Here is a 25,681-nt window from a genome sequence, read left to right on the forward strand (position 1 = left end):
TAACTTATCAGGAATATCTGCTATCAATATAAATTAAGTATAGTTGTAAAGAAAATGTCTCCGGCTACATTTTTGTAGTTGACCACTTTTTGTTGGGACATGTCCTTGCGGAGTTGTGAGCGATTAAAGGGTGGCGGTTGGGGCCGCGCGCGCTGCCCACTAGCGAGGTGTCCTACTAAACAGTTGTCAACTGCAAAAATGTAGCCCTTGAAAATCTCTACAATGTGGTATAAATTGTTTATTCCACATCTAAAGCCAGCACTGCTTCCTATCAAAAAATGATCAAAGTTATAGAAAATTTAGGCTATAACCGACGTCCTTATGTTCCTCTACGTGGAATTTATCGCTCGCCCACGTAAATATCGAATCCACAACCTATTCGAAGTGGTCACAGACCACTGGTTCCCACAATTTCTCTACTTTTTTCAAACCTTGATTAAGAACGCGATGTTTCTCGGGTACACTGTAGTGGCCATCAATCGATGCTCCGAAATATTCAGATTCAGAAATCATTTTAAGGTATCTGCCCCGTGCTCGTGTCACCTGCTCTATCAACTTTATCAACATTTCATTTTTTTTTAGTTCTGGTGCCCGTCTCTCATTTTTGCTATATACATATCAGAATGGCTGGCGCCTTCTGTGATACTAGGTCCACTATTTTACCTAGGGAACAATAATTTTTCATTGGTACCGTCCCCAATAGGAGGGATTCTGATAAGAGCAAACCCGGAGTTTATGAAGCTAGACGCCCTGCAGGACATCATAATCTCCACGGCCTGCTTTCTTCTGAGCTCCGTCCTCTACCTCCTCACATTCATCCATCTGATCAAACAGCTACCCAAAGATATTTCGGTTCCTTATTTCACGTTTCGGAAGACTCGGAACTCAAAACTGAATACTCCCACGGATTTGATAATTTTCAAGTGCGCGTTCTTCTCGTTTGTTCTATTCACACCGAATTTCGCGAAGACTATCGTTTTGTATTTTGCGACGAGTCCGCAGATTATTGATATTGGGACAGAGTTGTGGTAAGTCATATTGTTATTTATCATTGGAAAGCTGGGAAAACGCTGACTTCAAATATCTATCCAAATTTTGCCCTTGAGATCTGCTATTCGAGAAAAACGAGTTGAAAATTTGACCTGGGTTTTCTCGAATACCTGGCCTCGAGGGAAAAAACTAAGTATATATTTGAAATCAGCGTTTTCTCTGCTTTCCAATGATATATAACAACGTCCTATATCTCCAAACTGACTCCCTGACCTTCCCTAGTAAGAAGACAAGAACCCCCAAGACCTCAATCTCTTCCAGGTTCTTCACCACAGAGCTCATGTGCATCAGTTCCGGATGGAGTTTATTGATTAGTAGCTCCCGTCTTCGAGAAGAGTTTATTCCCGATAAGTAGGTCGCCGCAATTATAAAGAAAAAAATTGATAATTAAGTTTCCAGGTGCAGAAAGAAACGAGACAATGTTTCAACAATGATGTCAACTATGTTTTGAGCAATGTTTGGGACTTTGTCTCCTGTAAATCCCGAAATCTGAAAATTTGTATGTATACAAATCAAAACGAGGGCTACATTTTTGTAGTTGACAACTTTTTGATAGCTTCGCCCACTTTTGAGATATGCGCCTTTTAAGAAGATCGGCCTTCAAAGAGGGGAGACGCAGAGAAGTCAGACAGGCTAGCTTCTCTGCGCACTCCCTCTTTATATCTATTATACCAACCTGACTATAAATACGCATAGCTCAAAAGTGGGTGGAGCTATCAAAAAGTTGTTAACTACAAACATGTAGGCCTTGAAATTCTCTACAATTTGATATAGATTGTTTATTCAACATCTATAAATCTCAGCCAACACTGCTTGATGTATCTCGTGACTCCTCATCGCATCAACACCACACCTTCTTCTTATGATTTCCCGGGTGCAGGTTCGCATAGTGCCCTTAATTTTTATAATATTTTTCGAATAAAACAATGTTTCTCACCTTATCTTCCCCACAAACTGAAATTCTAGAAAAATCGAAAAAATTGCGTCCTTTCAAGCATTCATCTGTAGGAATGTTTTGGGGATCCTTCAAAAACTGGAAGCAGTGGGATAAGGGATCGGTTTCGAAGTGGAGCAAGTTGCAGGAATGAGGGATGGTTTGTTTTTGGGATGAAGTGAACAATTTGCAATTCTGAAATTATTAAAAAATGAAAAATTTGCGTTATTTTGAGCTAGAAATCAATAGAATCGGTTGGGAACAAGCAGAATTATAGTTTGTTTGAAATTTTACTGATTTTGAGATATGAGATACCGTCCTGGATTCAGTTTTGCATTATATTGCCCTAAAATTATAGCATACTATAGAAAAAGTCTTTGGCTACATTTTTGTAGTTGCCAACTTTTTTATAGGACACCTGCCTGGCGCGCTGTCAGCGCGTGTAGCTCGTTACTGCTTGACGCGCGCTGCCCACTTGGAGATGGGTGGCTTTGACATCCGGTAGCACGTTAGTGAGGTGTCCTACAAAAAAGTGGTCAACAGCAAAAATGTAGGTTTAGACAAGGTCTTGATAGTGATATAAAAGTTTTAATGATTGGGCTAAAATTTCGTATCGAAACAAGCGCTCAAACTTAGTTTACTGGGTTTCAGGCTACCCCGAATCTCTTAATGGTGCTACAGTACCCAATTTTATCCCCCAGTTTCTAAAATTCGTGTAAATATTAAACGAGACAAGGAATTCATTTTCGTAGTTGACAACTTTTCGATGGGACACTTCGCTGGCGCGCTATCGGCGCGTGTACCTCGTAACTGCGAGAGTACTGGAAAGTCACATGTGTTCTCCATGCCGTAACTTTACAGGGACGCATTTTGGCGAGAAAAAGTCTAAATTGGGTTTTTACTATCAGAAAAATATAAACTGAACAATATTTTTTGTTAAAATTTGAAATTTTAACAAGTTTTTCCAAAAAAAAGTATTTTTCAAAAAAATCATTTTTTTGCTGAAATTTTAAAATCCCGTCACCACACCAATTTTGGTTTTTGAAATTTAAATTTTTTCATGCATACTAAACCAGACTTGTCACGGGCCGGGCCGGGCCGGGCCGGGCCGGGCCAAAATCAGGAAAAATCTCGGCCCGGCCCGGCCCGGCCCGGCCCGTAGCCCGGCCCGGCCCGCTCGGCCCGTTTTGAAACAGTTTTGAAACATTTTTGAAAATTTGATGTTTTTTTGGAAAATTTTGGAAATTTTTTGAAATTTTTTGAAAAAAGTATAGTTTTCGAGTAAACATTTAAAATTGAATCAAAATGTGAATATGTATGATAATTTAAGCATTTTTACTCTTTTTTTTCGAAAAATTTCAAAAAAAAATTGGTAAAAATAGGTACCCATTTTTGAATCCGGGCCGACCGGGCTGGGCCGGGCCAAGAGGAATTTCGGCCCGGCCCGGCCCGGTCAAGAAAAATCTCGGCCCGGCCCGGGCCGGCCCGATTTTTGACAAGTCTGTACTAAACAAGACAAGGACAACATTTTCAAAGACAATTTTTTGGTAGCTCCGCCTACTTTTGAGATATGCGCCTTTAAAGTGCTCAGGGCACCAAGGCAATCAGTTTTCTCTCGCTTATAGGCTTATTACTTCTCAGGGAATGGTCCAATCAAAAAATAATCAACTACAAAACTGATCAACATAAAATTCTCTATAACTTTGTAGTTGACTACTTTTTGATATCTCTGCAAGGAGGAGACGGAGATAGTCAGACACACTGGCTTCTCTGCGCCCTCTCCGTCTCTCAGCCTCCCATCTTTAAGGGCGTGTATCTCAAAAGTGGGCGGAGCTATCAAAAAATGGTCAACTACAAAAATGTAGCCCGAGACTTGATCTATACAGATATATAAGTTATTTTAAGTAAAAAATTTTCCTAAAACCCATTCCTCCCCCACTTACCTCCAACTCCCCACACAACTTCAGTATCTCCTTGGTACCTTGGGCTCCTTCTCCTACCACCTGGCTAATTAGCTCATTTAACATTTTCTGGCATCCAGATTCCATATTTTTCTTCATCATGAGTCCCTGACAAGTCTCCATAACGACGTCCACCAATTTCTCCCTCTCCCCAGGGTGGCAGTGGAGATTAGACAGGCAGGAAGCGACGGCTAGGCATTGGTTTTCAGGATTTTGCGAATTTTTAGATATTTCCTGCTTTAAAATTGTAATTTCAGCTAAACAAAGGTCCAGGTCACATCCAGTTGATTCGAGGAACCTGGGTGCCACGTGGCGGATAGTAGAGGCTAGCAAGAGGCAGGTAGATATCAGCATTTAAAAGAAAAATGAGGATCCTGCAAGAAAAATGAAAAAGAAATATCTCACATTTTATTATATTACAACATAGATATCAATAAATTTTTGATTTTCCCACAATATATTAAAAATCACGGCCTAGAATTGCCCGCTGCCAGATGTGGCGGCATGAAGCCACTTGTCGACGGTGTGCACGTCGTAGGAGGTGACGAATTTGACGCGACGGTGGGTGTGCTGAAAAAAAGAAAATCGTGCACATTTTGAGCTGAAATTCATCGAAATATGTGAAAAATGGACAAAGTTATGAGGGTTTGAAAAATTTGAAAAATTTTCTTGAAATCAAAAAAAAAAGTTTTTCTGGGGACCGTAACTCGCTGAATTATTGTCCAAGCTAAATAAAACTTAAAGTTTTAAATTTAACAAGTCTTAGCGGTTTTAATGAACATAAATTTGACTTGATTTTAAATTTTATTTGATCTGGAAAAATGCTCTAAAAATTTTTTTTTTTAATTTTCAGAAATTTTTTTTTTTCACATCTTTCAAATGTCACTTTTTCAGTTTTTGATCTAGCTTATTAAACTCATAGTACGTTATAGATCATCAAGTCTTCGGCTACATTTTTGTAGTTGACCACTTTTAGGTAGCTCCGCCCACTTTTGAGATACGCGCCTTTAGGGTGGCTACGCTCCTTCTATCTGTTCGGCATTTTTGATGGCGCGTATCTCAAAAGTGGGCGGAGCTATCAAAAAGTGATCAACAACAAAAATGTAGCCCGAGACACGTTTAATAACATACTGAAATTTTGATAAACCAGAATAAAAACTGAAAAAGTTATGCCGTTGCAAAGTGAGAAAAAAAATTAACAATTTTTTTTTGGTATTTTCTTAAAACTGTGCATAACTCCTTAGAGAAGTGTCTTATCAAAAAGTGGTCAACTACAAAAATGAAGCCAAAGACTTGTTCTATAACATATCAAAAACTTAAAAAGTCTAAAACGTGACCTACCGTATTCGGCGCCTCCTCATTGGACCACAACTGCTCTGTCCAGTCCACCACAACCTGTCCCCTGGTCTTCGTCCCATTCAACTCCACATCCACGTACAGGTACTGGGATTTAGTAGCAATTTTCTCCTCGTCGATAGCCGTGGCGACAGCGATTTCGTCGCAGTACGAATATTGGCGACCGTTTTGTTCGCATTTTATGCGTCCTGTAATATATAGAATTTAAAAAATTGAATTTTTGAAACTTTTTTCCATAAGAACCCACCAATACTAGTAGCCAATGAGAGATACCCGGCTAGCGGGGTGTCATATTTGAGGTGGGCGGAGAAGTTGACCGACTCGTTATGAACTTTCGACTCGAAGTAGAAGGCCTCCCATGGGACGATGGTGATGGGACACTTCATGCGACGGAGGACGATGCTCGCGGCTTCCGGATCGCCGTGGAAGTTGTATTCGGCGGAGGAACCTGGAAATTGGTGAGGTCTCGTTGAGTCTCGGTCTCGGTCTCGTCTAGTCTCGTTGAGTCTCGTCTCGAGAGTCTTACCTCCATCCACATTTCCCACTGCGTAATAGTTCCCGCCCATTATCACCATTCTCGATGGGTACGTTGCAAACTCCTCGCATAGTTGGAGAGCAATTGCGACGTTGGTTAGCGGGCCGATTGTTCTGGAATTTTCAAATTTTAAAAAATTTCTATGTGCTCCCCGATCCCAGTATCCCAGTTTTTGGTACATATACTAAACAAATCAAGAGCTACATTTTTGTAGTTGACAATTTTTTGATAGGACACTTCGCTGTCGCGCTGTCGGCGCGTATTTCAAACTGGGAGCCGGGTACTGGGAGGTCACCTGTGTTCTCCGGGTCGTAACTTTCCAGGGACACGTTTTGGCGAAAAAAGTTTACCTCGGAAAATGTAGCCCTTGAAATGTTTAACAAGACAAATAATATTAAAATTGCCTCTCCAATCAAAATCTGAGAATCCGGCAAAATTTTCAAAATTCGACTTTTAAAAAAATTTTAATCGAAATTTTAAGATCTTGTCACGGCACCAATACCTTGATTTCAGATTTGGCCATGAATACTAAATAAGACAAGGGCTACATTTTCATAGTTGACAACTTTTTTGTAGGACACTTCCCTAAGGAGAAATAGGCTATGGAAGTCGGTGCGCCCTCTCTAGCATGTGCCTTCCTCTCTTTCCTCGGCTCTATCTCCTCAGGGAAGGGTGCTATCAAGAAATGGTCAACTGCAAAAATGTAGCCCGTGACTTGGTCTACACAATTATAATAGTTTTGTCACAATTGGACGTTTCTTGGCGTCGCTACATTAGTCTTCATGTACATCCTAGAATCCATCCTCTCCCTCTTCAATCAACTCACACCAAAGTAGCATCCCGATTCTCCCTAAAAATATCGATCATCGCCAACGCGGCATGCTTTCCCTCTCCCTCAACGTCAGACTGCTCGACTTTCGGGAACTCGTCCGGCTTATCCCCGATGCCATCGTCTCCGAAAAAAGTGGAGACAGTGTCGTCTTTGGGCAACGAGAGAATCGACTTGGCCGCTCCCTTGTACACGGGAATTTTCGAGAAATTTTGGGCGCCCTCATTAGCTCGAATTGTTCTTTTGATGTTTGCACACGCTTGATCTACAGTAACACAGCCGTGGACTGCGGTGAACGCAAGAATTTCAGCTTTGGGGTGTTGGAGGGCCAGGGAGATGGCTCTGACGTCATCACTGACCCCATCGGAATCTGGAAATTAGAATAGGGACATCCGGACATGAGGAAGGTTGGACAGACAGGAAAATTTGGACATCGGGACAAACAGATACACAAATAGACAAGCCTAAAGCATGGGGAGCATGCAGAAACCTCAGAAAACCGGTTTTCCCCAAAAAATCAATTTCTAACTCACCAATAACCAATTTAACCTTGTCAACGGTCATTTTTCCTTAGTTTTCACTGAAAAAAATAGTTTAATAGTTTTTCTCGCTGAAAAATTGAAAAAACCTAGAAAAAAGACGAGTCTAACGATTATTTTTGTGCAATATATGCAATATATGACCGGCAACCCCCTTATCTTATCATTCTTCTATCTATTTTATGTGTTTAGTCGCAACAAATGCGATAATTCTCTCTCCTAATACCAAACGATTAAAACACCAAATTCAAACTCCCTCGCAAATTTAAAGGCGCACGCGCTAAAACTTTCGCGTGGTTCCCGCCGCGAGGACAGTAAGCCGGCAGCGCGCGAAGTGGGAATTTTTGAATAAATAAATCATTTTCTCACCGCATTTTCACCCACTTACAAACCGATTCTAACGAAAAAATGGACGATTCGGAGGCGCCGGAAATTAAATCAATGCCACCGACACCACTACCAATAGGTTCCAGTCGAGTATGACAACAAAATATTGGAAATTTTTGGAAAAAAATAATTTTTTTTAGTGCTATCGCTGGACATCTTACACCGCCGCTCGCAACTCGCTCTATTCCGATTTCTCACCGATCAGCAGCCGTCAAGAGACGCCAGTGTCCGTCGACGTGGAGGCGACGTGGCGAAAAGCGGTGCCACGTGGCAGAATTCGTGATCTTGTCGCCGCGTTCGATCAGTGCGCTCGACCAGAAGGTGTGAAAGGAGAAAATCGTGATTTTCACCTATTTTTCCACTGAAAACCTGGAAAAATCGTCAAAATTGATAAAATTGCCATAGCCACGAAAGTTCAGTAGAAAACGCGTCAAAGGCGCGCCAGTTGGAATTTTCTTTGAAAAAAAGGGAAAGACACGTTTCACAATGTATATCGATGTGTTCCATTGACTTTTTTGTGTGAAAAATACGTCGTTTTTCGTTGTACAAACATAGATTTGGTCGGGCTGGCGCGCCTTGAGCGCCTTTTCAATATTTTTCCAACTCTGTCATCAGAAAAGTCGTGATGGCGCGCCAGATGCATTTTTGTGTGGAAAAATGTAAAAATATTCAGTTTTTGTCATTTTTCAAGCTTCTTTCAGCATTTTTCACTTATTTCTCACCTAAAATTCCTCAAAAAGCTGAAAATTTGGTGTGAAAACCGCAAAAATTGACAAATTTCCAATTTTTGGCTGAAAAAAGACGCGCTGATGGCGCGCCAGACGCAAATTTGTTAATTTTTGCTGCTTTTTACTCCAATTTTCAGCTTTTTGAGGGATTTTAGCTGAAAAATGTGTGTAAAATGCTCGTAGAAGCTTGAAGAACGACAAAAAACCGAGCATTTTCACATTTTTCAACACAAAAATGCATCTGGCGCGCCTTTGACGCGTTCGGGCAATTCTTACCGACTTTTGACGATTTTTTCAAGGTTTTCAGATCAAAATTAGGTAAAAATCACGATTTTTCAGATCACAGAGCAAGAAAATCGAAAATTTTCTCATTTTCCACACAAAAATGCATCTGGCGCGCCTTTGACGCGTTTTTTAACCAACTTTTTCTGATTTTTTGACCTAGCTTCTTGAATAGGGACTTCCAAATCAAGTTTTGGATGCAAAAATCGCGTCAAAGGCACGCCAGTTTCTCAAAATCATCGATTTTTTGGAAAAAAGCCGGCTCCATCTTGGCGTGCCTAACGCGTCAAAGGCGCGCCAGTTGTTGAAAAATGTCGTTTTTCATCCTTCCAGACATCAAAATCAGCACTTTTCACATATTTTTCAGCTAAAATCCCTCGGAAAGACACAAAATTATCGATTTTTTTTTTGAAAAAAACAATTTTTGAAAAAAATTTTTCCAGAAGATCACTTCAAAAAGCCGGCGCCACCACCACCGAAATTCCACGAAATCCCACCGGCCGTAAACTTCAAAACTCCCCAAATCTCCACTCCAAAGCGTCCGTCATCCGCTGAAAAACGGGCGGCCCCACCGAAAGCTCTCGATTTGAATAAGCTCGAGCGCACGGCTCCTGCGCCAATAACCATGAAGACGTCGCCATTGGCACAACGTCATCAGAATTCTCGACGTGGCACTCAGGCGGTGGTTTTCAAGAGCTCTCCATTGGCGTCAAGTGCGCCTGAGTCGCTTTTTCCGGCGAATATTCGGAAAATGGCGCTGAAAAAGGAGTTGGAGCCGTTTATTAAGAAAGATTGCTCGATTCAAGTGATGAATACACGGGGATTGGAAGATTTTTGGGCAAAGGAGGTGTCGGAGGATTCTGAATCGACGTTAGGGGATTCAGAGGATTCTGAAGAACCTATGGAGCTCGACGAAGAATCGAAAACAGCCGATCGAACATTCGATGAGCCGGATTATTTGTCTGATAAGGAGAATATCGCTCCGGATTCAGTTTTCCCCACTTTAGATTCCTCCGCTTCCCCGAAATTCACGAGTTCCCCATCTCTTTTCACCCCGTACGCCGGCCAACCGGTCACAGAATACCGAGTGACCGAGACAGAGGGACCACATAAAGTGGTCAAACAACAGATGCCGCCCGCCGCGTTGGCCACGTCCACACCGTTTGGAACGATGAATAGAGGAGGAGGGGGGATGAGACGGGGTGGAGAAGATGAAGCGCAGTTTCAGGTAGGAAATGACACGGAAAATGCGAAAAATTAGGGGAAAATACCCTAAAAATGAGGGGAAAATGCGAAAAATCGATTAAAATTTGCTGAAATTGGCTGTAATTGGCGGAAATTGGCTGATATCGGCTGCTATCGCCTAAAATCGGCAAAAATCGGGTGGAATTGGCTGAAATACCCTAAAATCAGCTGAAATCGGTTAAAATCGCCTAAAATTGGCTGAAATTGGCGGGTATAGGCGGAAATCGACTGAAAATGGCTGAAATTGGCTGAAATCGGCTAAAACTGGTCAAAATTGGCTAAAATCGGTTAAAATCGGCTAGGATTGGTTGAAATCGTCTAAAATCGGCTGAAATTGGCGGAAATTGGCTGAAAATCGGCTGAAATTGGCTGAAAACGTCCAAAATCGGTCAAAATCGAGTAAAAAATATCCTAAAATCGGTTAAATCGGCTGAAATTGGCTGAAATACCCTAAAATCGGTTTACATTGGCAGAAATCGGCTGAAAAACGTAGATTTTCAGAGATTTTTGGCTCAAAAAATGCGAAAAATCGAGCTAAAATACCCCAAAATCTAGTGAAATCGCCTAAAATTCAGAGATTTTCGGAAATTTTATTTTTCTGTCAATTTTGAATAAAAGTATCGATCATTTTCCAGGTTCCTTAAAAGTTTTTAGCTCGATTTTCCTGATTTTCACGCGGTTTTTGTTGAATTTCTGTAATTTTCAGCCTTATAGCGATTTGAAGAGCTTGAAAACTGCTGAAAATCGTTACAAAACCCCCAAAAACCGCTCAAAACCGCATTTTTCACCTCCGCGTCAAATTCGAATTTTAAGCTGAAAAATCACCGAAAATGCTTAAAAATTTAGATTTTGGGTTGAAAATTTGAACAAAAACGCGCCAACGTCACGCCAGCCCATCTTTTTGCTAAAAATTACACTTTCAGCTCGAAAGTTGTTTCAATTCCTTCAAAAACTTTAAAAATTCGAATTTAGAGCTCAAAAATCACCAAAAAACCTCAAAATCCTAATTTCGTCTTTTCAAAAACGCGGCAACGTCCACCCAGCCAGTTGCTTCCAATTTCTTCAAAAATCACTGAAAATCGATAAGAAAACGTCTGAAATTCGAATTTTGGCTCAAGAATCTCAATTTTGAGCAAAAACGCGCCAACGTCACCCCAGCCCATCGCTTCAATTTGCTAAAAATTGCATTTTCAGCCCAAAAATCGATGAGAAAACGTCTAAAATTTCGTTTAATTTAAATAGAGCTCAAAAATTTTTCCATAATTTCGAGAAAAAAACGCGGCAACGTCAACCCAGCCCGTCCCAAAACTCTCAAATCACTTGAAAACGCGCCACCGACACCCCAGCCCGTTGCTTCCAATTTCTTCGAAACTTCTGAAAATCTTTCAAAAAACCTCTACATTTTTGGGATTTTGGGCTCAAAAATCGCAATTTTGAGCAAATTTTGCTCAGCAAAAACGCGCCACCGACACCCCAGATTCCAATAACTGTTTTCAGAACTCGTTCGTCAGTTCGATCAGCAACTTCTCGGCTGTCGACCACGCGAATGATTCGCGTCGTCAAATTTCTTGTCTTCTCGAATCAATCGATAAAACACGTCATCACATCCAACTCGCTGAAATCTCGCTTCTCGAAGCGAAAAAATCTCGTGTCGTCGTTCAGGAACTCTCGTCTCAACGCGTTCTTCTCTGTTGTCGTGAACGTCTGAAATTACAATTGGAAGAGATCCGACGTCTTCAGGCACTTGCTGTCGTTCGACACCCGCCACCACCAATTAATAGACAGTTTAAGTCGACGATGGTCATTTCGAATATATCGTTGCAGATTAATAAGAACTTTCATTCGCGTAAGGGAGAAGGGAAGAAATTGGGAAAAAAACTTTATTTTTTGAGAAAAATCTGAAATTTTTTGACTGAAAATCAGGATTTTTTACTGGAAAACTGCAATTTTTCAATTTTTAATCAGAATTTCAGTGTATTTTTTTTCATCAATTTTTGGCAGAATGCGTCAAAAAAGTGTGAAGTTCGAGCGGTTTTCCCATTTTTAAATATGAAAAATCATGATTTTTCAGAGAAAAATTGGTTTTTCTTCTAAAAATTTCAAAAAATCTGAATTTTTTTTCGCAAAAATACATTTTTTATCAGAAGAATGATAAAAATTCGAAAAATCTGGGTTTTCCGATGATTTTTGAGATAAAAATTGTGTTTTTCAGCTGATTTCCGCTTTTTGTTTCAGAAAAATCGAACGTTTTTTTTCATTTTTCAGCCGGGAAAATTGCAATTTTTCAATTTTAAGTCAATTTTCTGCTGAAAATCACTAAAACATCGGTTTTTTCGTCTCGAAAATCTATGAAAAAAGCTTTTAAAAGTATTTTTCCAGCTGAAAAATTGAAAATTTTGATGTTTTACTTGGTTTTTCACCAAAAAATTCTCAAAAACTGAATTTTTCTTCAATTTTTTGTCCAAAACAACGGTTTTTCTTTCAAAAAAAATGATAAAAACTCGAAAAATCTGGGGTTTCCGATGATTTTTGAGATAAAAATCCTGTTTTCCAGCTGATTTTGGATAATCCGAATTCATAAAAAAAACTCACTTTTTATCTCAAAAATCCCGGGAAAACCCAGGATTTGTCGAATTTCTATCACTTTTTTGATAGAAAAACTCCATTTTTGGGCCAAAAATTGAAGAAAAATTCAGATTTTTAGGGTTTTTTAGGTGAAAAAACCCAATTTTCCACTAAAAAATCACAAGAATTTATAACTTTCCAGGCAGCTCATTCGCGTTCATAGTAGTCTTGAAATGCCGTACCGAAGTCGAGGCGACAGGTGTCGTCACTCTTCTCGCACAGTTTCAAACCCGTCTGAATACGATTCAATTCGGTGAACACTTGCATTTTTCAAATCTTCCCGTCGATTTTGTGATTGGTGTCGAGATTTATATGATGGTACTGTACTGACTACAAGTGCGCTCTATTGAAATTTGAAATATTAGCACGACACGCTTCTTACAACTGCGCTCCACCGAAGTCCCCGTGAGAAATGACTCTTTTTCTCTGCGTCTCTCAATCTCACACACAATTTTCTTCGGTTTCGGTAGAGCGCAGTTGTAAGAACCGTGCCGTGCACACTTCCTAGAATCGCGCTCTACCGAAACCCAAGCAAATAGAAATAGTGTGAGAAATTGAGAGACGCAGAGAAAAAGAGAAGGGAATTCTGGTAGAACTGTGCCGAGCTAATAGTTCAGTAGAGCGCAAAAAGCAAAAAAAAAAAGAAAATTGATTTTAATTCAATTTTTGCAGAAAGTTCCCGAATACAAGCCACCGGAGAGGAACTGCGCCGCGTTCCTTGCGGAAAAAGTCAGGAATTTGTTCGTTCCGAGTCATGGTACGAGTTTTGGAAGAGAAAAATGGGGATTTTGATGAATTTTTGGTGGAAAATGTGTTCATTATTGTAAAATTGGTTTTTTTTAGCCAGAAAATGTTTTAAAAAATTCCGTTTTTCGGTATTTTTAATAGAATTTCAGTTAAAAAATTAGTTTTTTCAGCCGGAAAATGGCAAAATATTCCATTTTTCAGAGTTTTTTCATCAATTTTGACCAAAATTTTTGAATTTTGAGCATTTTGAAACATGAAAATTCATGATTTTTAGGAGGAAAATTGGTTTTTTCACCTAAAAATGACGAAAAATCAGACTTTTTCTTCAATTTTTCTTCAAAATTTTGATTTTCCTGTAAAAAATGCTAAAACTTTGAAAAATTCTGCTTTTTCGGTGATTTTTGAAATAAAAGTTGAACATTTCTGCATCTTTCGACGGAAAAATGTGCGAACTTTGGTGAAAATCGTTCTTTTGTCTCAATAATTGGAAATCTTCATTTTTTTATCCAATTTTCAGTTGAACATCATTGAAAATCGGCTTTTCGCCTAGAAAATCCATTCAAAAATGTGTTTTCCAAACTGAAAAGTTGAAATTTTTGTCAAATTTTGGTTTTTCGTCTGAAATTGCAAAGAATCCCCATTAAAATGCTATTTTTCAATTGATATTTAGTGAAAATCGCAATTTTTCGATTTCAAGTCAATTAAAAAGCTGAAAATCGCTGAAAAATCGGCTTTTCATCACTAAAGTTCATCAAAAAAGTATTTTTCAAGTTGAAAAATTGAAAATTTCGATAAAAATCTTTTTTTTTTCCGCTCTACAATCCGCAAAATCTGCTTTTTTTTTTCATTTTTCCCTAATAAATCCCAAAATTTTCTATTAACGCTTCTTACAACTGCGCTCTACCGAAACCGAAGCAAATTGAATGCGAAATTGAGAGACTCAGAGAAAAAGAGACATTTTTCAAGGGAATTTCGGTAGAGCGCAGTTGTAAGAAGCGTGTCGTGATAATCAAAAGTTTGATTTTTTCAATTTTTTTCAGACTTGTCAAAAATCGGGCCGGGCCGGGCCGGGCCGAAATTTCTCTTGGCCCGGCCCGGCCCGGTCGGCCCGGATTCAAAAATGGGTACCCATTTTTACCAATTTTTTTTGTAATTTTTCGAAAAAAAAAAGAGTAAAAATGCTTAAATTATCATACGTATTCACATTTTGATGCAATTTTAAATGTTTATTCGAAAACTATACTTTTTTCAAAAAAGTTCAAAAAATTTCCAAGAAAAAAGTTCGAAAACACAAAATGTTTTGAAAAAATGTTTCAAAACGGGCCGAGCGAGCCGGGCCACGGGCCGGGCCGGGCCGAGATTTTTCCTGATTTCGGCCCGGCCCGGCCCGGCCCGTGACAAGTCTGATTTTTTTCCCAAATAAATTCACTTTTTCCCATTTTCAGCTGCCCATCGTCGTCCAACTCTCACCACCACTACTATCCCAAATACTCAACAACTAAACAAGACCTCAATCTCTCTTCCCTCCGCCAACGCGTCTCCAGAGTGTGAATTCAAACTCTGCGGAAAACTGACACTCGACCGTGATTCCGCGGGCGGAGACCGTCAATTCTATCTAGATGACGTCATCTATCCCCTCGAGGGTACTGTCAAATTGAATTCCCATTGCTCATCCCTCCCGGAGGCAATAGATGTCGAGTTCCGTGGTTATTTGCATCTTTTCCATGACCCAGTGATCCAGGGGGCGTCTAGAGGACTCCCGACATGGCACCGGTACTGGGCGATGCTCCATAGAGGAATCGTGTTCTTTTGGAGCACGCCGACGGATGAAATGACGGAGAAATCACCGTTATCACAGATTGATTTGACCAAATGTACGAATCAATCGATTGAGGAGACGATGAGAGAGAAGACGGGAGGAGCGGAACACGAGTTTCATATCGAGCTGTTGATTGATCATGATCCGAGTCTCCTGGAGAAGAGACGGTATGGAGAGGATTCTGGAGAGGATAACTTGAATTTTTATTGATTTTAAGCTGAAAAATCGAGATTTTGAGCTTAAAATCGGGGTTTTTACCCTGAAAAATGGGATTTTCAAGCCTATAAACATGAAAAACGACTTGAAAAAACTGAAAATCTGAGTTTTTTGGCTGAAAAAACAACACTTTTAGCTGAAAATCCTGATTTTTGGCTGAAAATCGGAGGATATTGTGATTTTCAGCAAATTTCAGCCAAATTGATATAAGGAGGACCACCACTGATATGGTTAAATTTAACCGATTTTTTCCGATTTATTTTCTGAGTTTTGAAGGAAAAAGTGGTTTTTTGGCTGAAAATCTCAGTTTTTGATGTTTCTGAAGCAGAAAACTTGAATTTTGAAGGAAAAAAGGTTTTTTTGGCTGGAAAATCGAGATTTTTAGCTGAAAATCCAAGATTTTTTGCTGGAAAATCGAGATTTTGAGCTGAAAATCTGAGTTTTTTGGCTGAAAGTACAACATTTTTTGCCGAAAAATCGGGCGAAAAAGTGAAAAACTGTTCCAAAATTGGTGTTTTTAGCAAATTTCAGCCTATTTTCAGTAGGTTTAGCTGATTTTCTGGCATTTTTTGATAATTTTACAGGAAATTCCAGTGATTTCCAGCTTTTTTTGGATAGTTTTAGGCTGAAAATCACCGTTTAAGAGGTTTTTGGCGATTTTAAGTGCATTTTTCGCACTTTTTGAGCTGAAAACGACTATTTTGACTGGTTTTTGAGCGTTTTTTGAGTATTTTGAACCAATTTTCAGTCATGTTCCAACAAATTCCAAACATTTCGATGTTTTTAGTTTATAATAAAAAGTTTTTTAGTTTATAATATTCTATTTTCGGCATTTTTATAAGATTTTGAGCGGTTTTTCTAAATTTTTCTCTCAAAAACCCCATTTTTCAACGATTTTCCAGCCAAATTTTCAATTTTTTGCAATTTCAGCGTGATCCTCGCCGCCGATTCGTCCGACCATCTATCCTCATGGCTCAACGCCATCAACGATACTCTCTACGTTTTGAGATCTTAAATCTCTTTGTTTCTCTGTTTTTTGTTATTTTTCTGTCATTTTTTGTTGTTCCCAATTTGTTAAGCCCCGCCCCTTTTCCCCTCTTTTCTCTAATCTATATTAGCATTTTAACGCTTTTTTTTTGAAATTTTTCAAGCTTCCCCTCCCCGACTAAATACGCTATAATCAAATATTCCCGATGAATTTTTGGTGTTTAAATTTTTGAAATTTTTTCGTTTTGCATAATAGTGTGAGAAATTCACTGCATTTTTGACAAATTTTGGTTTTAACCCGATTTCAAACGATTTTTCGCTGATTTTTCTAGAATTTTATACTCCAATACATTCTTGAAAGCCTAGTTTCAATTTTCAGATCAAAAATACTGCGAAAATCCAATAATTTTCAGCTTTAATCGCTGATAAAATGTCGTCTGAAATGAAAATGCCCCCTGTCGTCAGGTGTTATGCATTGTACGCAAACACCGTCACGTCAGAATGCGGACTTTTGAATGGGCGGTGCATTTGAAAGCAATCGGTGAGAAAATGGTTTTAAAAAGTGCTTTTTCGACGATTCTTTTTGGATTTTTATCGAAAATATAATTTTTTTCAGCTTTAATTTCTTCTTTCAGATTCATTTTTGCTATTATTTCATCATCTGAGCTAAAATTTGAATTTAGAATCAATTCCAGTTTGTTTTGTTTTTTCCTCAGTCTCTTCGTTCAGCTTTCCTTCCATTTTCGGCAAAATCTCTTTCAGAATTACAAGAAATTCTGAAAATTCATCAAAAATAGTCACATTTTCGATGAAAAATTTCAAAAATTTCAAAAAAAAAAATTGGAAAAAAGGGACATTTTTTGAAGCCCGGCCTTGACAACTATGAGCTTTTTGAACACATTCTTGAAATAAACATTCATTTATTGATTCCCATGTAACACATCAAAAAATTATTTCTGAACCTTGCATCCGCGTTCAGCCGGCATCTTGGTAGTGGGATCCTCAGTGGTCTCCTCGATGGTCACCGCACCACCGCCTCCAGATCCTCCAGTACCTTCGCAAAGATCTTTGCAAGTGAATTCAACGTTCCAGCTGAAGAATAAGATACTGTACCTACAGTAAACGTGGCTCGTGACTCACGTTCCATTATAATTGTAATCGGCTGACGTAGAGGACTGTTGTTTGCACACAATCGCGCCAAAACCAGCAACTGTACCCTCATAATCCGTGGCAGTGTTGAGAATTACTTTGGTATCCTTGGTCATAATTCTAGCTCTAGCCGCGCAATCTGGTTTAACAGCTATGCATGTCATGGTGACCTCTTTGCAGCCATCTGCATTGATCGTGTTGCTGGAAAACAATTATAGGTTTGCCTTAATTACCTTGATTAGGCACTTACTTGAAGATCAACTTGACATTTTCGTTCACAACATTTACAACGTTGGGACATTGGGTGCAGAGCTGACCGAGAGCTCCGAGAGCAGTTACTTGGAGAAGGACCAGTGAGAAGAGTAGTTGAGAACTCATGATTTGTTGATGAAATGAGGGAATTCTTGCCGCTTATATTGCCTCCATTTTTTCTGATTTTGGGTCGATTTGCAAGTGAAATGAGTGCATCGGTGGTTGATTTGAATATACAGAGGGGTATACTTTAGTCTTTTGCAAAATCGTGGGAAAGATGCAAAGATCAGGTACAGTTTGAGGAATTGGGGGGGGGGGGGGGGGGGGTAAGTGCGCTCTATCGTGCAAAGAAGACATACAGAAGAGGAGACCAGAAACGTCTTTTAAGCAAACACTGAAACAAACACGAAACTCTTTAAAGAAAAACGTGTGATTCTTGTTCAGCATGTGTTGTTTATTATTTCAGCCAGTTTGCAGACAATTTGACAGAGAAATGTTCGAGAAAATTGAATAAATTTGAATTACTGATTGCTACAGGTGTAGTGCTAAGAAATATCGCTAGAAGTTAAAATAATCACGGATTTTCAGTAAAATTGTGTGATATTCTTGTTCAGCGTGCCTTCTTTCCAGATTTCAGGGATTATGGGCGATGAATTATGGGAATGGGCGCTTGTAGCTGCGATGGACCGATTTCTTGATTAACAACGCACAAAGTGCTGCATTTTTTGTGATATTTGAGATCAGCTTGCCTTTTTTTAGTATTTCAGCCAATTTTCAAGCATATTGACATGTGAGTTTCTAAAAAAAATAGACATTTTAGTTAGTTACAGTAAGATTGCTTTACTTTTTCAGATATGTATATCAAAATGTCTCAAGTAACTTAATGTTAGTTTGAAAATGGTTTTATAATGTTGTTCAGCGTGTTTTGCTTACTAGTTTTGTCAGTTTCAGAAGTTTAGAATGAAGAGTGTTTTTTCGAAATAAACAAACTTTTTGTCTGTGGGAGGAAACTTTCATAAAACTATTATCAATTTTCTTGAGAAATTTTCATAATCGGGTTCAGCATGTCTTGTTCAGTGTTACAGCCATCTTTGATCGGTTAATACTTCACGGATGCTCCACAAGCTATAAACCTTGAAAACGAAGTGTCAAAGCTAAACTGAAACTGCTATATTCTTGTTCACCATGTTCTCTTCAATATTTTAGTAAGATTTCAGCTATTTTTTAGAATTTATAGAATTCCTGAGAAAAGGTCCTCGACATATGTGTTCCAGCCACTTCCTTCCCCACATCCCAACGTTACCCTAAAATAGATTTCCAGAACATTTATTCATTTTAATAATACAATGAATCGATACAATTCCTCATGTATGCTTTTAACATGATTTCAAATTTAAACGGAATTTAAAGAATTACTTCTTCTCGGCTCCAGGAACATGACATCCACGGTTGGCACGTGTCGTGGGTTTCGGGGTGGTGGTAGGTGCCTCCGTAGTGACGCAAGGCTCGGTGGAGGTAGAAGGTTCGAGAGTGGTCGTGGGCTCCACAGTAGTCGTCGGTTCTGCAGTAGTCGTAGGCTCAACGGTGGTGGTTGGCTCGACGGTGGTCGTGGACTCAATGGTGGACGTGGGTTCGATAGTGGTCGTGGGTTCGACGGTAGTCGTGGGTTCTACAGTAGTCGTAGGCTCTACAGTGGTAGTTGGCTCTACAGTGGTTGTTGGTTCAACGGTTGTTGTGGGCTCAACAGTAGTCGTCGGCTCCACTGTGGTTGTGGGCTCAACAGTTGTGGTGGGTTCTACAGTGGTGGTTGGCTCGACTGTGGTTGTGGGTTCTATGGTTGTGGTGGGCTCTACAGTAGTCGTAGGCTCCACAGTAGTCGTAAAATCTTCAGTGGTCTTCTCGATGGTCACCGCACCATCGTCTTCATCTTTTTCGCAAAGTGGTACGCAGGTGAATTCAACGTTCCGCCTGAAGAATAAGATACTGCACCTATAGTAAACGTGGCTCGTGACTCACTTTTCATTATAATTGTATTCGGCTAACGTAGAGGACTGTTGTTTGCACACAATCGCGCCAAAATCAGCAACTGTACCCCCCTCATCCACGATAGACTTGAGAACTTCTTTGGTATCCTTGGTCATAATTCTAGCTCTAGCCGGGCAATCTGGTTTAACAGCAATGCATGTCATGGTGACCTCTTTGCAGCCATCCGCATTGATCGTGTTGCTGGAAAACAATCATATATTTGCCTTAATTACCTTGATTAGGCACTTACTTGAAGATCAACTTGACATTTTCGTTCTCAACATCTGTAACGTTGGGACATTGTCTGCAGAGCTGACCGAGAGCTCCGAGAGCAGTTACTTGAAGAAGGACCAGTGAGAAGAGTAGTTGAGAACTCATATAATTTGTTAATGGAATGATGGAAATTTCGTGGCTTATATTGCCTCAATTTTTTCTGATTTTGGGTCGATTTGCAAGTGAAATGAGTGCTTTGGTGGTTGATTTGGAATATGTAGAGGGGTATACTTTAGTCGATCTAAAATCGAGGGAGAGATGAAAAGATCAGGTACAGTTTTGGGATAGAGGGAAGTGCGATCTATTGAACTTTTGGATCAACATCTATATGAAACTAGAAAAGAACATAAAACAGGGAACCGTCTTAAGCAAACACTGGGTCTTGAAGCAAGATAATTTAACGTTGCAAAACGAAACTTTGAAAAAAAATGGTTCAGCGTGTCTTGTTTAGTACCGCAGTCAATTTTCAAACACTTTGACCGGTGACTTTTTAAGAAATATAGATATTTTAGCTAGTTTTAGTAAGATTTCTTTACTTTTTTACTTTTTGGGCTTTTTTAAGCTCATGTGAAATTTTTTTCGAGGATATTTTGTATTTTAAGAAATGAAACTGAAATGCAGTCCAGAAAACGTCCATTTGTCTTCTATATACAAGAATGTTTCTTATTCGATGTCGAATAAAGATTTTTTCGATTCGAATAAAGATTTTTTAAAGATAAAAAAAATAGAAAAATATTTAGAAATGTTATTAATTTTCTTAAAATTTGTACCTATATCTATAAAATTCTACCATAATCGCGTTCAGCACGTCTTGTTTAGTTTTCAAGTTAATTTTCAGACTGGTTAATTACTGAGAAATGCTCAGATTTTTAGATTGCCCTTGGGGCCAAGACATGAATTCAATGTTTTTATATATTCAGATTCACCATGTTTTTTATTAATATCTTTTACACGTTTCAGAAGTTTTGGTATATCGAGAAAGTCAGTCAAATATGGAGTGCTATGTTCCAGCCACCCCCTTCCTTCCCTAAAATAGATTGCCAGAACATTTATTCATTTCAATATAGCAATGAATCAATACAATTCCTCATGTATGCTTTTAACATGATTTCAAATTTAAACGGAATTTAAAGAATTACTTCTTCTCGGCTCCAGGAACATGACATCCACGGTTGGCACGAGTAGTTGGTTTCGGGGTGGTTGTAGGTGCCTCCGTAGTGACGCAAGGCTCGGTGGAGGTAGAAGGTTCGGGAGTGGTCGTGGGTTCTACAGTAGTTGTTGGCTCAACTGTAGTTGTTGGCTCCATAGAAGTCGTGGGTTCTACAGTAGTCGTGGGCTCCACAGTTGTAGTAGGCTCTAGAGTAGTCGTAGGCTCGGCGGTGGTCGTGGGCTCCATAGTAGTTGTGGGTTCAACTGTAGTTGTGGGCTCCACAGTAGTGGTGGGTTCTACAGTAGTCGTGGGCTCGATAGTTGTAGTTGGCTCAGCGGTGGTCGTGCGCTCCATAGTAGTCGTGGGTTCGACGGAAGTCGTAGGCTCTATAGTAGTCGTGGGTTCAACTGTAGTGGTGGGCTCGATAGTTGTAGTTGGCTCGACGGTGGTAGTGGGTTCGATGGTAGTCGTGGGCTCTACAGTAGTCGTGGGTTCAACTGTAGTCGTAGGCTCGACGGTGGTTGTTGGCTCGACAGTTGTTGTTGGTTCGATGGTAGTCGTAGGTTCAACTGTGGTGGTTGGTTCAATTGTAGTCGTGGGCTCCATAGTCGTCGTTGGCTGTACAGTAGTCGGAGGCTCAACAGTAGTCGTGGGTTCAACTGTAGTCGTGAGCTCGATTGTTGTAGTTGGCTCGATGGTGGTAGTGGGTTCGATGGTTGTGGTGGGCTCAACAGTAGTTGTAGGCTCGGCAGTGGTGGTTGGTTCTACAGTCGTCGTTGGCTTCACGGTGGTGGTTGGCTCAACAGTAGTCGTTGGCTCCTCAGTAGTTGTAGGTTTAGAAGTGGTCGTTGTTGTTGTTGTTGAGTTATATGTTGGCTCAATGGCAATTATACACTCTGTGTAACATCCTATACCTTGTATTTTTCTATAAACAGTTAAGAATAATACAAATACTATAAGGCTCCACTCACGTATTATTATATTCTAGTTCATTATTACCAATGCAGTTTACCGTCAGGTTTGTGAACCATGTTAACTTAATTGGTGTTCTTCTTTGAATATCATAGTATGACGGACCGGTTGGACAATCGCCATTTACATTCGAGCAGACAATAGTATATTCTATGCAACCGTTAACAATGTTCTTACTGCAAAAAAGAAAATTACGTATTGAACTATTTCGGTTCATAGCAGCAAATGCAACACTTACATGTATGTTGTATTGACTCCATTTGAAATAAAACTTGATGGATAATCACCACATTGTAGACAGGCTGCTGGAACAGTGTTCAATGAACGAGTTCAAGAACAGAAAAAACTCACGTAAGTCCTGTTGAAGGAGGGAAAGTCCATGACGAACAGGTGACCGCAATTGCGGGAAATGCACAGATAAATTGACAAGATTTGATCCACCACTAATCAACTCATCCTGAGAATAAACGACACCAACGATTCCAATGAGAATACCGAGGAGAAGAGGAAAACGAGTCATTTTCAGTATGATTCTCAGCGGATTCCACTAGTTTTATAGATAACGATTTGCATATTCTAATTAGTTGAATATACATAATTGATCACAAAGAACTAATTCAAAAAATCAAAGTGCAAACATCAGATTTATTAGGAAGGGAATGTGCAATAGTTAAAGAAAAATCAACAAAAATTGATCATTTTCCATTCTGAAGTTCGAGAAGAATCTTGGCAATCGGTGCCTTTCCATTTCTGATGAGTGCATCGGTGAGTGGTCCAACCCAGTGATTCTTTGTCTTTAGAAGATCGATGAGTGCATCGACTTGCTCGTCGGAGCCCTGCAATCCATATCAATTATGAATCATGAATACAATCACAGAAATTCTATACCTTTGCATACAACGCGCCCATTTCATAAGATCTGAGAACATTTCTGGCGACAAGAAGTGGAACGACATCGCGGATGTTGATCTGTTGAAGAGAGTCACGGAGACGGTCGAGATTATCCGCTTGGAGAGCACGGATGTCGGCGAGGCTTGGCGAACAGGTGACAGTGGTCATGGTTTGCGTCTAGAAATTGGAGATTTGTGGAAAGAAACAGGAAAACGGAGATTTTTCTAAAATTTACGGCTCAAAATGTCATGCAGGACTAAAGAAAAAACTGAACAAGATTTTGCCAGTTTCAATGGACGTGGGATACCAGAAATCACTAAAACTACAGTAACCCAGTCAGTTTCGCTACGAGACCCATAAAACTCATATTTTCAGAATCCGGTGGTTTTGGTTGTATAAGTTTTTCGGGTCTCATAGCTGAATTACAGTGATTTTCAGATATTCGAAAAAATTCGAAAAAAAACAAGAACATTGCGGTATGCTTTCTAGATTGTAGTGTAAACTCAGGAATATCAATATGAGAAGTCGGAAATGAACAAAAATTGTAAAATCTTGACATATTTATTCAATATATTTTCCAATTTCCAGAAGAATCGACTCATAAGGGTCAGAAAAATATCAGCATGTGGTTTTTCAGGGTAAGGTATTTTAAGATAAAAAACAAAGACGGTATGCTGAAAAATCGTATACGCCTAGAATGCTGAGGATTCTAAATCCATTGTCAGATTTTAGCTATCTGGAAGGGGTTTTAAAGAAATTCTGAGAGCTCCTGCAGTTCCAAGCGCCTTCCGACCAAAAAGAATAGAAATGAAATAAAATAAGATGGGAATGGAAAAGAGTCCAAAAAGAAAGGAGCCCAATACCATAAATCACTGAATGAAGATTGGAAATAGATGAGAATCTCTGAATTTTTGCATTTCTCGTTCGAATCTGAGTCAGTGGAAAAAAATGAGAATGGAGAATAACGAAAAACGATACCAAGAGGGGGGGAGCCGCCGAAGAAGGAAGACGAAGACACAGGAAATTGAGCTAATTAGGCGAAGGGAGCTCCCTTTTAAAGAAGAGAAGATATACACACACTTCTTTGACGGAAAAAAGTGGCACAAATTTGTTTATTTTTGGCGCCTCGCGGGTCATAGAAGGGGGGAAGGAGTGAGTGGAAAAACAACGGATTATTATTCTGAGTTGTTATTCTTATTATTATGCTGTTGTGTGTTATGAGTATTGGTTAGGGGGTGAAGGAAGGGAAAGTGACTTCTAGAAGAAAAATTATGATTAAAATTGGTGTTTATTTGAGAGATTTTGAGAGCCCGTCACGGTAACCCACTACCCTCAATTTAAGTGTGCATATATATTTGAGATCGCGTCACAGCTCCAGGTAGAACGCTACTACCCTAGTTTTTTGTATGTATACTAAACAAGAACTGAGCTATATTTTTGTAGTTGACCTCTTTTTGGTAGCTCCGCCCACTTTTGAGTTATGACAGTTGAGAGGTGGGACTAGAGGCTCATAGGCAGCGCAGGGTCCGGCGGTAATGGTGTATTGCTAATCCGGTTAATTTAAGTTATTTTGTGTGTACTAAACGAGACTAGGGCTACATTTTTGTAGTTGACAATTTTTCAGTTGGAGCCCTCCCTGATGAGTTATGAAAGATTGAAGTTTGTCAGTGTAAACTTACACTGCCCAACTTTAGTCAGTGTAACACTATACACTGACCAAGCTCAACCCTTCATAACTGTCTAGGAAGGTGTCATACAAACAAGTTGTCAACTACAAAAATGGAGCCCTAGACTTGTTCTATAAGAATATATTAAATTCAGAATGATTAAACATCGTACAACAGAGTTAATATGACCATTTTCAATAAAAAACAATTTGGAGAAAGTACGACTTAGCCTCGTTTAGACGCTCAAAAACATACCAAGACTCAAAATTCTTCACACAAAATTTATATGAGTACAAAGCTAGTATTATGAGAATTTCGAATCCGTTTTTAGATTTTAAATTGGTCAAAAATGAACCGAGATACAACTTTTCCAGTTGAGACTACTTGTATACGGAGGAGCTTCAGAACTTTACCACGATTTACAATAAGTTAAACAAAAATTATATTAAAAGAAAGCTGAAACTATGAAAATTCCAAATCTGTTGTTAGATTTCAGATTTGTCAAAAATCGAGTGAGTTACAACATTTTAGAAGTTATCATTTCAGATTTCTGATCGTATAACTTCAATTTTATGCGGAAAGTTTCATAACCCCAAAAACTCAACCCCAAAGAACTCCCCAATTCCAAGAAATGTTGCATTTTCTTTCCCCACAAAAAAATAGTGTAGGAGACCATAAGACGCAGAGAAAGTAATAAAGAATGAGTGGAAAGAAACCCGAAAAGAAGACGAAAAGACGATGCATTTTTAATAGAAATGGGTTGGGACACAATGAAAAGGGGGACACTAAACATTTATCACTTTGTTGCTATCACAGAGCTGTGCAGCTGCTGGTGCTAAACTTAATCCAAGAGACATGTATAAAAAAAAGTGTGTCCAGCCGCCCCCAACAGCACAGATCAAACGACATTGGGGGGTCAAAAAAGTTGTGTCCGAGCGTCGTGTAAACAACAAAAATAACGAAATTTGGACACTCTCCCTCTCTTTTTCTTCTTAGATTTCCTTTATTCTGCTGCAAAAACGCCGCCGTTCACACAGCTTTTGCAAGTGAGAGAAAGAGCTA

General features: G+C 39.4%; 7 protein-coding genes across 7 annotated transcripts; 2 read left to right on the forward strand and 5 right to left on the reverse strand.

Annotated features, from left to right (window-relative positions):
* Positions 1 to 735: 735 nt before the first annotated feature.
* Positions 736 to 1,501, forward strand: GCK72_021773 (uncharacterized protein; the record flags this gene model as incomplete). The annotated part of the gene is made up of 3 exons (XM_003095965.2): positions 736 to 1,028; positions 1,312 to 1,401; positions 1,450 to 1,501. The coding sequence occupies 3 exons, from the start codon at positions 736 to 738 to the stop codon at positions 1,499 to 1,501; spliced, it is 435 nt and encodes a 144-aa protein (XP_003096013.2).
* Positions 1,502 to 4,419: 2,918 nt separating this feature from the next.
* Positions 4,420 to 7,229, reverse strand: GCK72_021774 (uncharacterized protein; the record flags this gene model as incomplete). The annotated part of the gene is made up of 6 exons (XM_003095951.2): positions 4,420 to 4,515; positions 5,287 to 5,489; positions 5,549 to 5,749; positions 5,828 to 5,949; positions 6,663 to 7,035; positions 7,199 to 7,229. 6 exons carry the CDS (start codon positions 7,227 to 7,229, stop codon positions 4,420 to 4,422), a joined length of 1,026 nt encoding a protein of 341 aa, XP_003095999.2.
* Positions 7,230 to 7,612: 383 nt separating this feature from the next.
* Positions 7,613 to 16,268, forward strand: GCK72_021775 (uncharacterized protein; the record flags this gene model as incomplete). Its single annotated transcript, XM_053734487.1, has 8 exons — positions 7,613 to 7,681; positions 7,732 to 7,912; positions 9,045 to 9,829; positions 11,344 to 11,692; positions 12,614 to 12,789; positions 13,144 to 13,228; positions 14,664 to 15,204; positions 16,184 to 16,268. The coding sequence occupies 8 exons, from the start codon at positions 7,613 to 7,615 to the stop codon at positions 16,266 to 16,268; spliced, it is 2,271 nt and encodes a 756-aa protein (XP_053583400.1).
* A 922-nt stretch (positions 16,269 to 17,190) lies between these two features.
* Positions 17,191 to 17,767, reverse strand: GCK72_021776 (uncharacterized protein; the record flags this gene model as incomplete). The annotated part of the gene is made up of 3 exons (XM_053734488.1): positions 17,191 to 17,332; positions 17,381 to 17,590; positions 17,640 to 17,767. 3 exons carry the CDS (start codon positions 17,765 to 17,767, stop codon positions 17,191 to 17,193), a joined length of 480 nt encoding a protein of 159 aa, XP_053583401.1.
* Positions 17,768 to 19,053: 1,286 nt separating this feature from the next.
* GCK72_021777 (uncharacterized protein) lies at positions 19,054 to 20,044 on the reverse strand (the record flags this gene model as incomplete). The annotated part of the gene is made up of 3 exons (XM_053734489.1): positions 19,054 to 19,609; positions 19,658 to 19,867; positions 19,917 to 20,044. 3 exons carry the CDS (start codon positions 20,042 to 20,044, stop codon positions 19,054 to 19,056), a joined length of 894 nt encoding a protein of 297 aa, XP_053583402.1.
* A 1,030-nt stretch (positions 20,045 to 21,074) lies between these two features.
* GCK72_021778 (uncharacterized protein) lies at positions 21,075 to 22,581 on the reverse strand (the record flags this gene model as incomplete). The annotated part of the gene is made up of 4 exons (XM_053734490.1): positions 21,075 to 22,014; positions 22,061 to 22,237; positions 22,300 to 22,366; positions 22,413 to 22,581. 4 exons carry the CDS (start codon positions 22,579 to 22,581, stop codon positions 21,075 to 21,077), a joined length of 1,353 nt encoding a protein of 450 aa, XP_053583403.1.
* Positions 22,582 to 22,756: 175 nt separating this feature from the next.
* On the reverse strand, positions 22,757 to 23,120 carry GCK72_021779 (uncharacterized protein; the record flags this gene model as incomplete). The annotated part of the gene is made up of 2 exons (XM_003095946.2): positions 22,757 to 22,897; positions 22,950 to 23,120. 2 exons carry the CDS (start codon positions 23,118 to 23,120, stop codon positions 22,757 to 22,759), a joined length of 312 nt encoding a protein of 103 aa, XP_003095994.2.
* Positions 23,121 to 25,681: the final 2,561 nt, after the last annotated feature.

Source organism: Caenorhabditis remanei, chromosome V (genome assembly GCF_010183535.1).
Source record: "Caenorhabditis remanei strain PX506 chromosome V, whole genome shotgun sequence".
Lineage (NCBI taxonomy): Eukaryota > Metazoa > Nematoda > Chromadorea > Rhabditida > Rhabditidae > Caenorhabditis > Caenorhabditis remanei.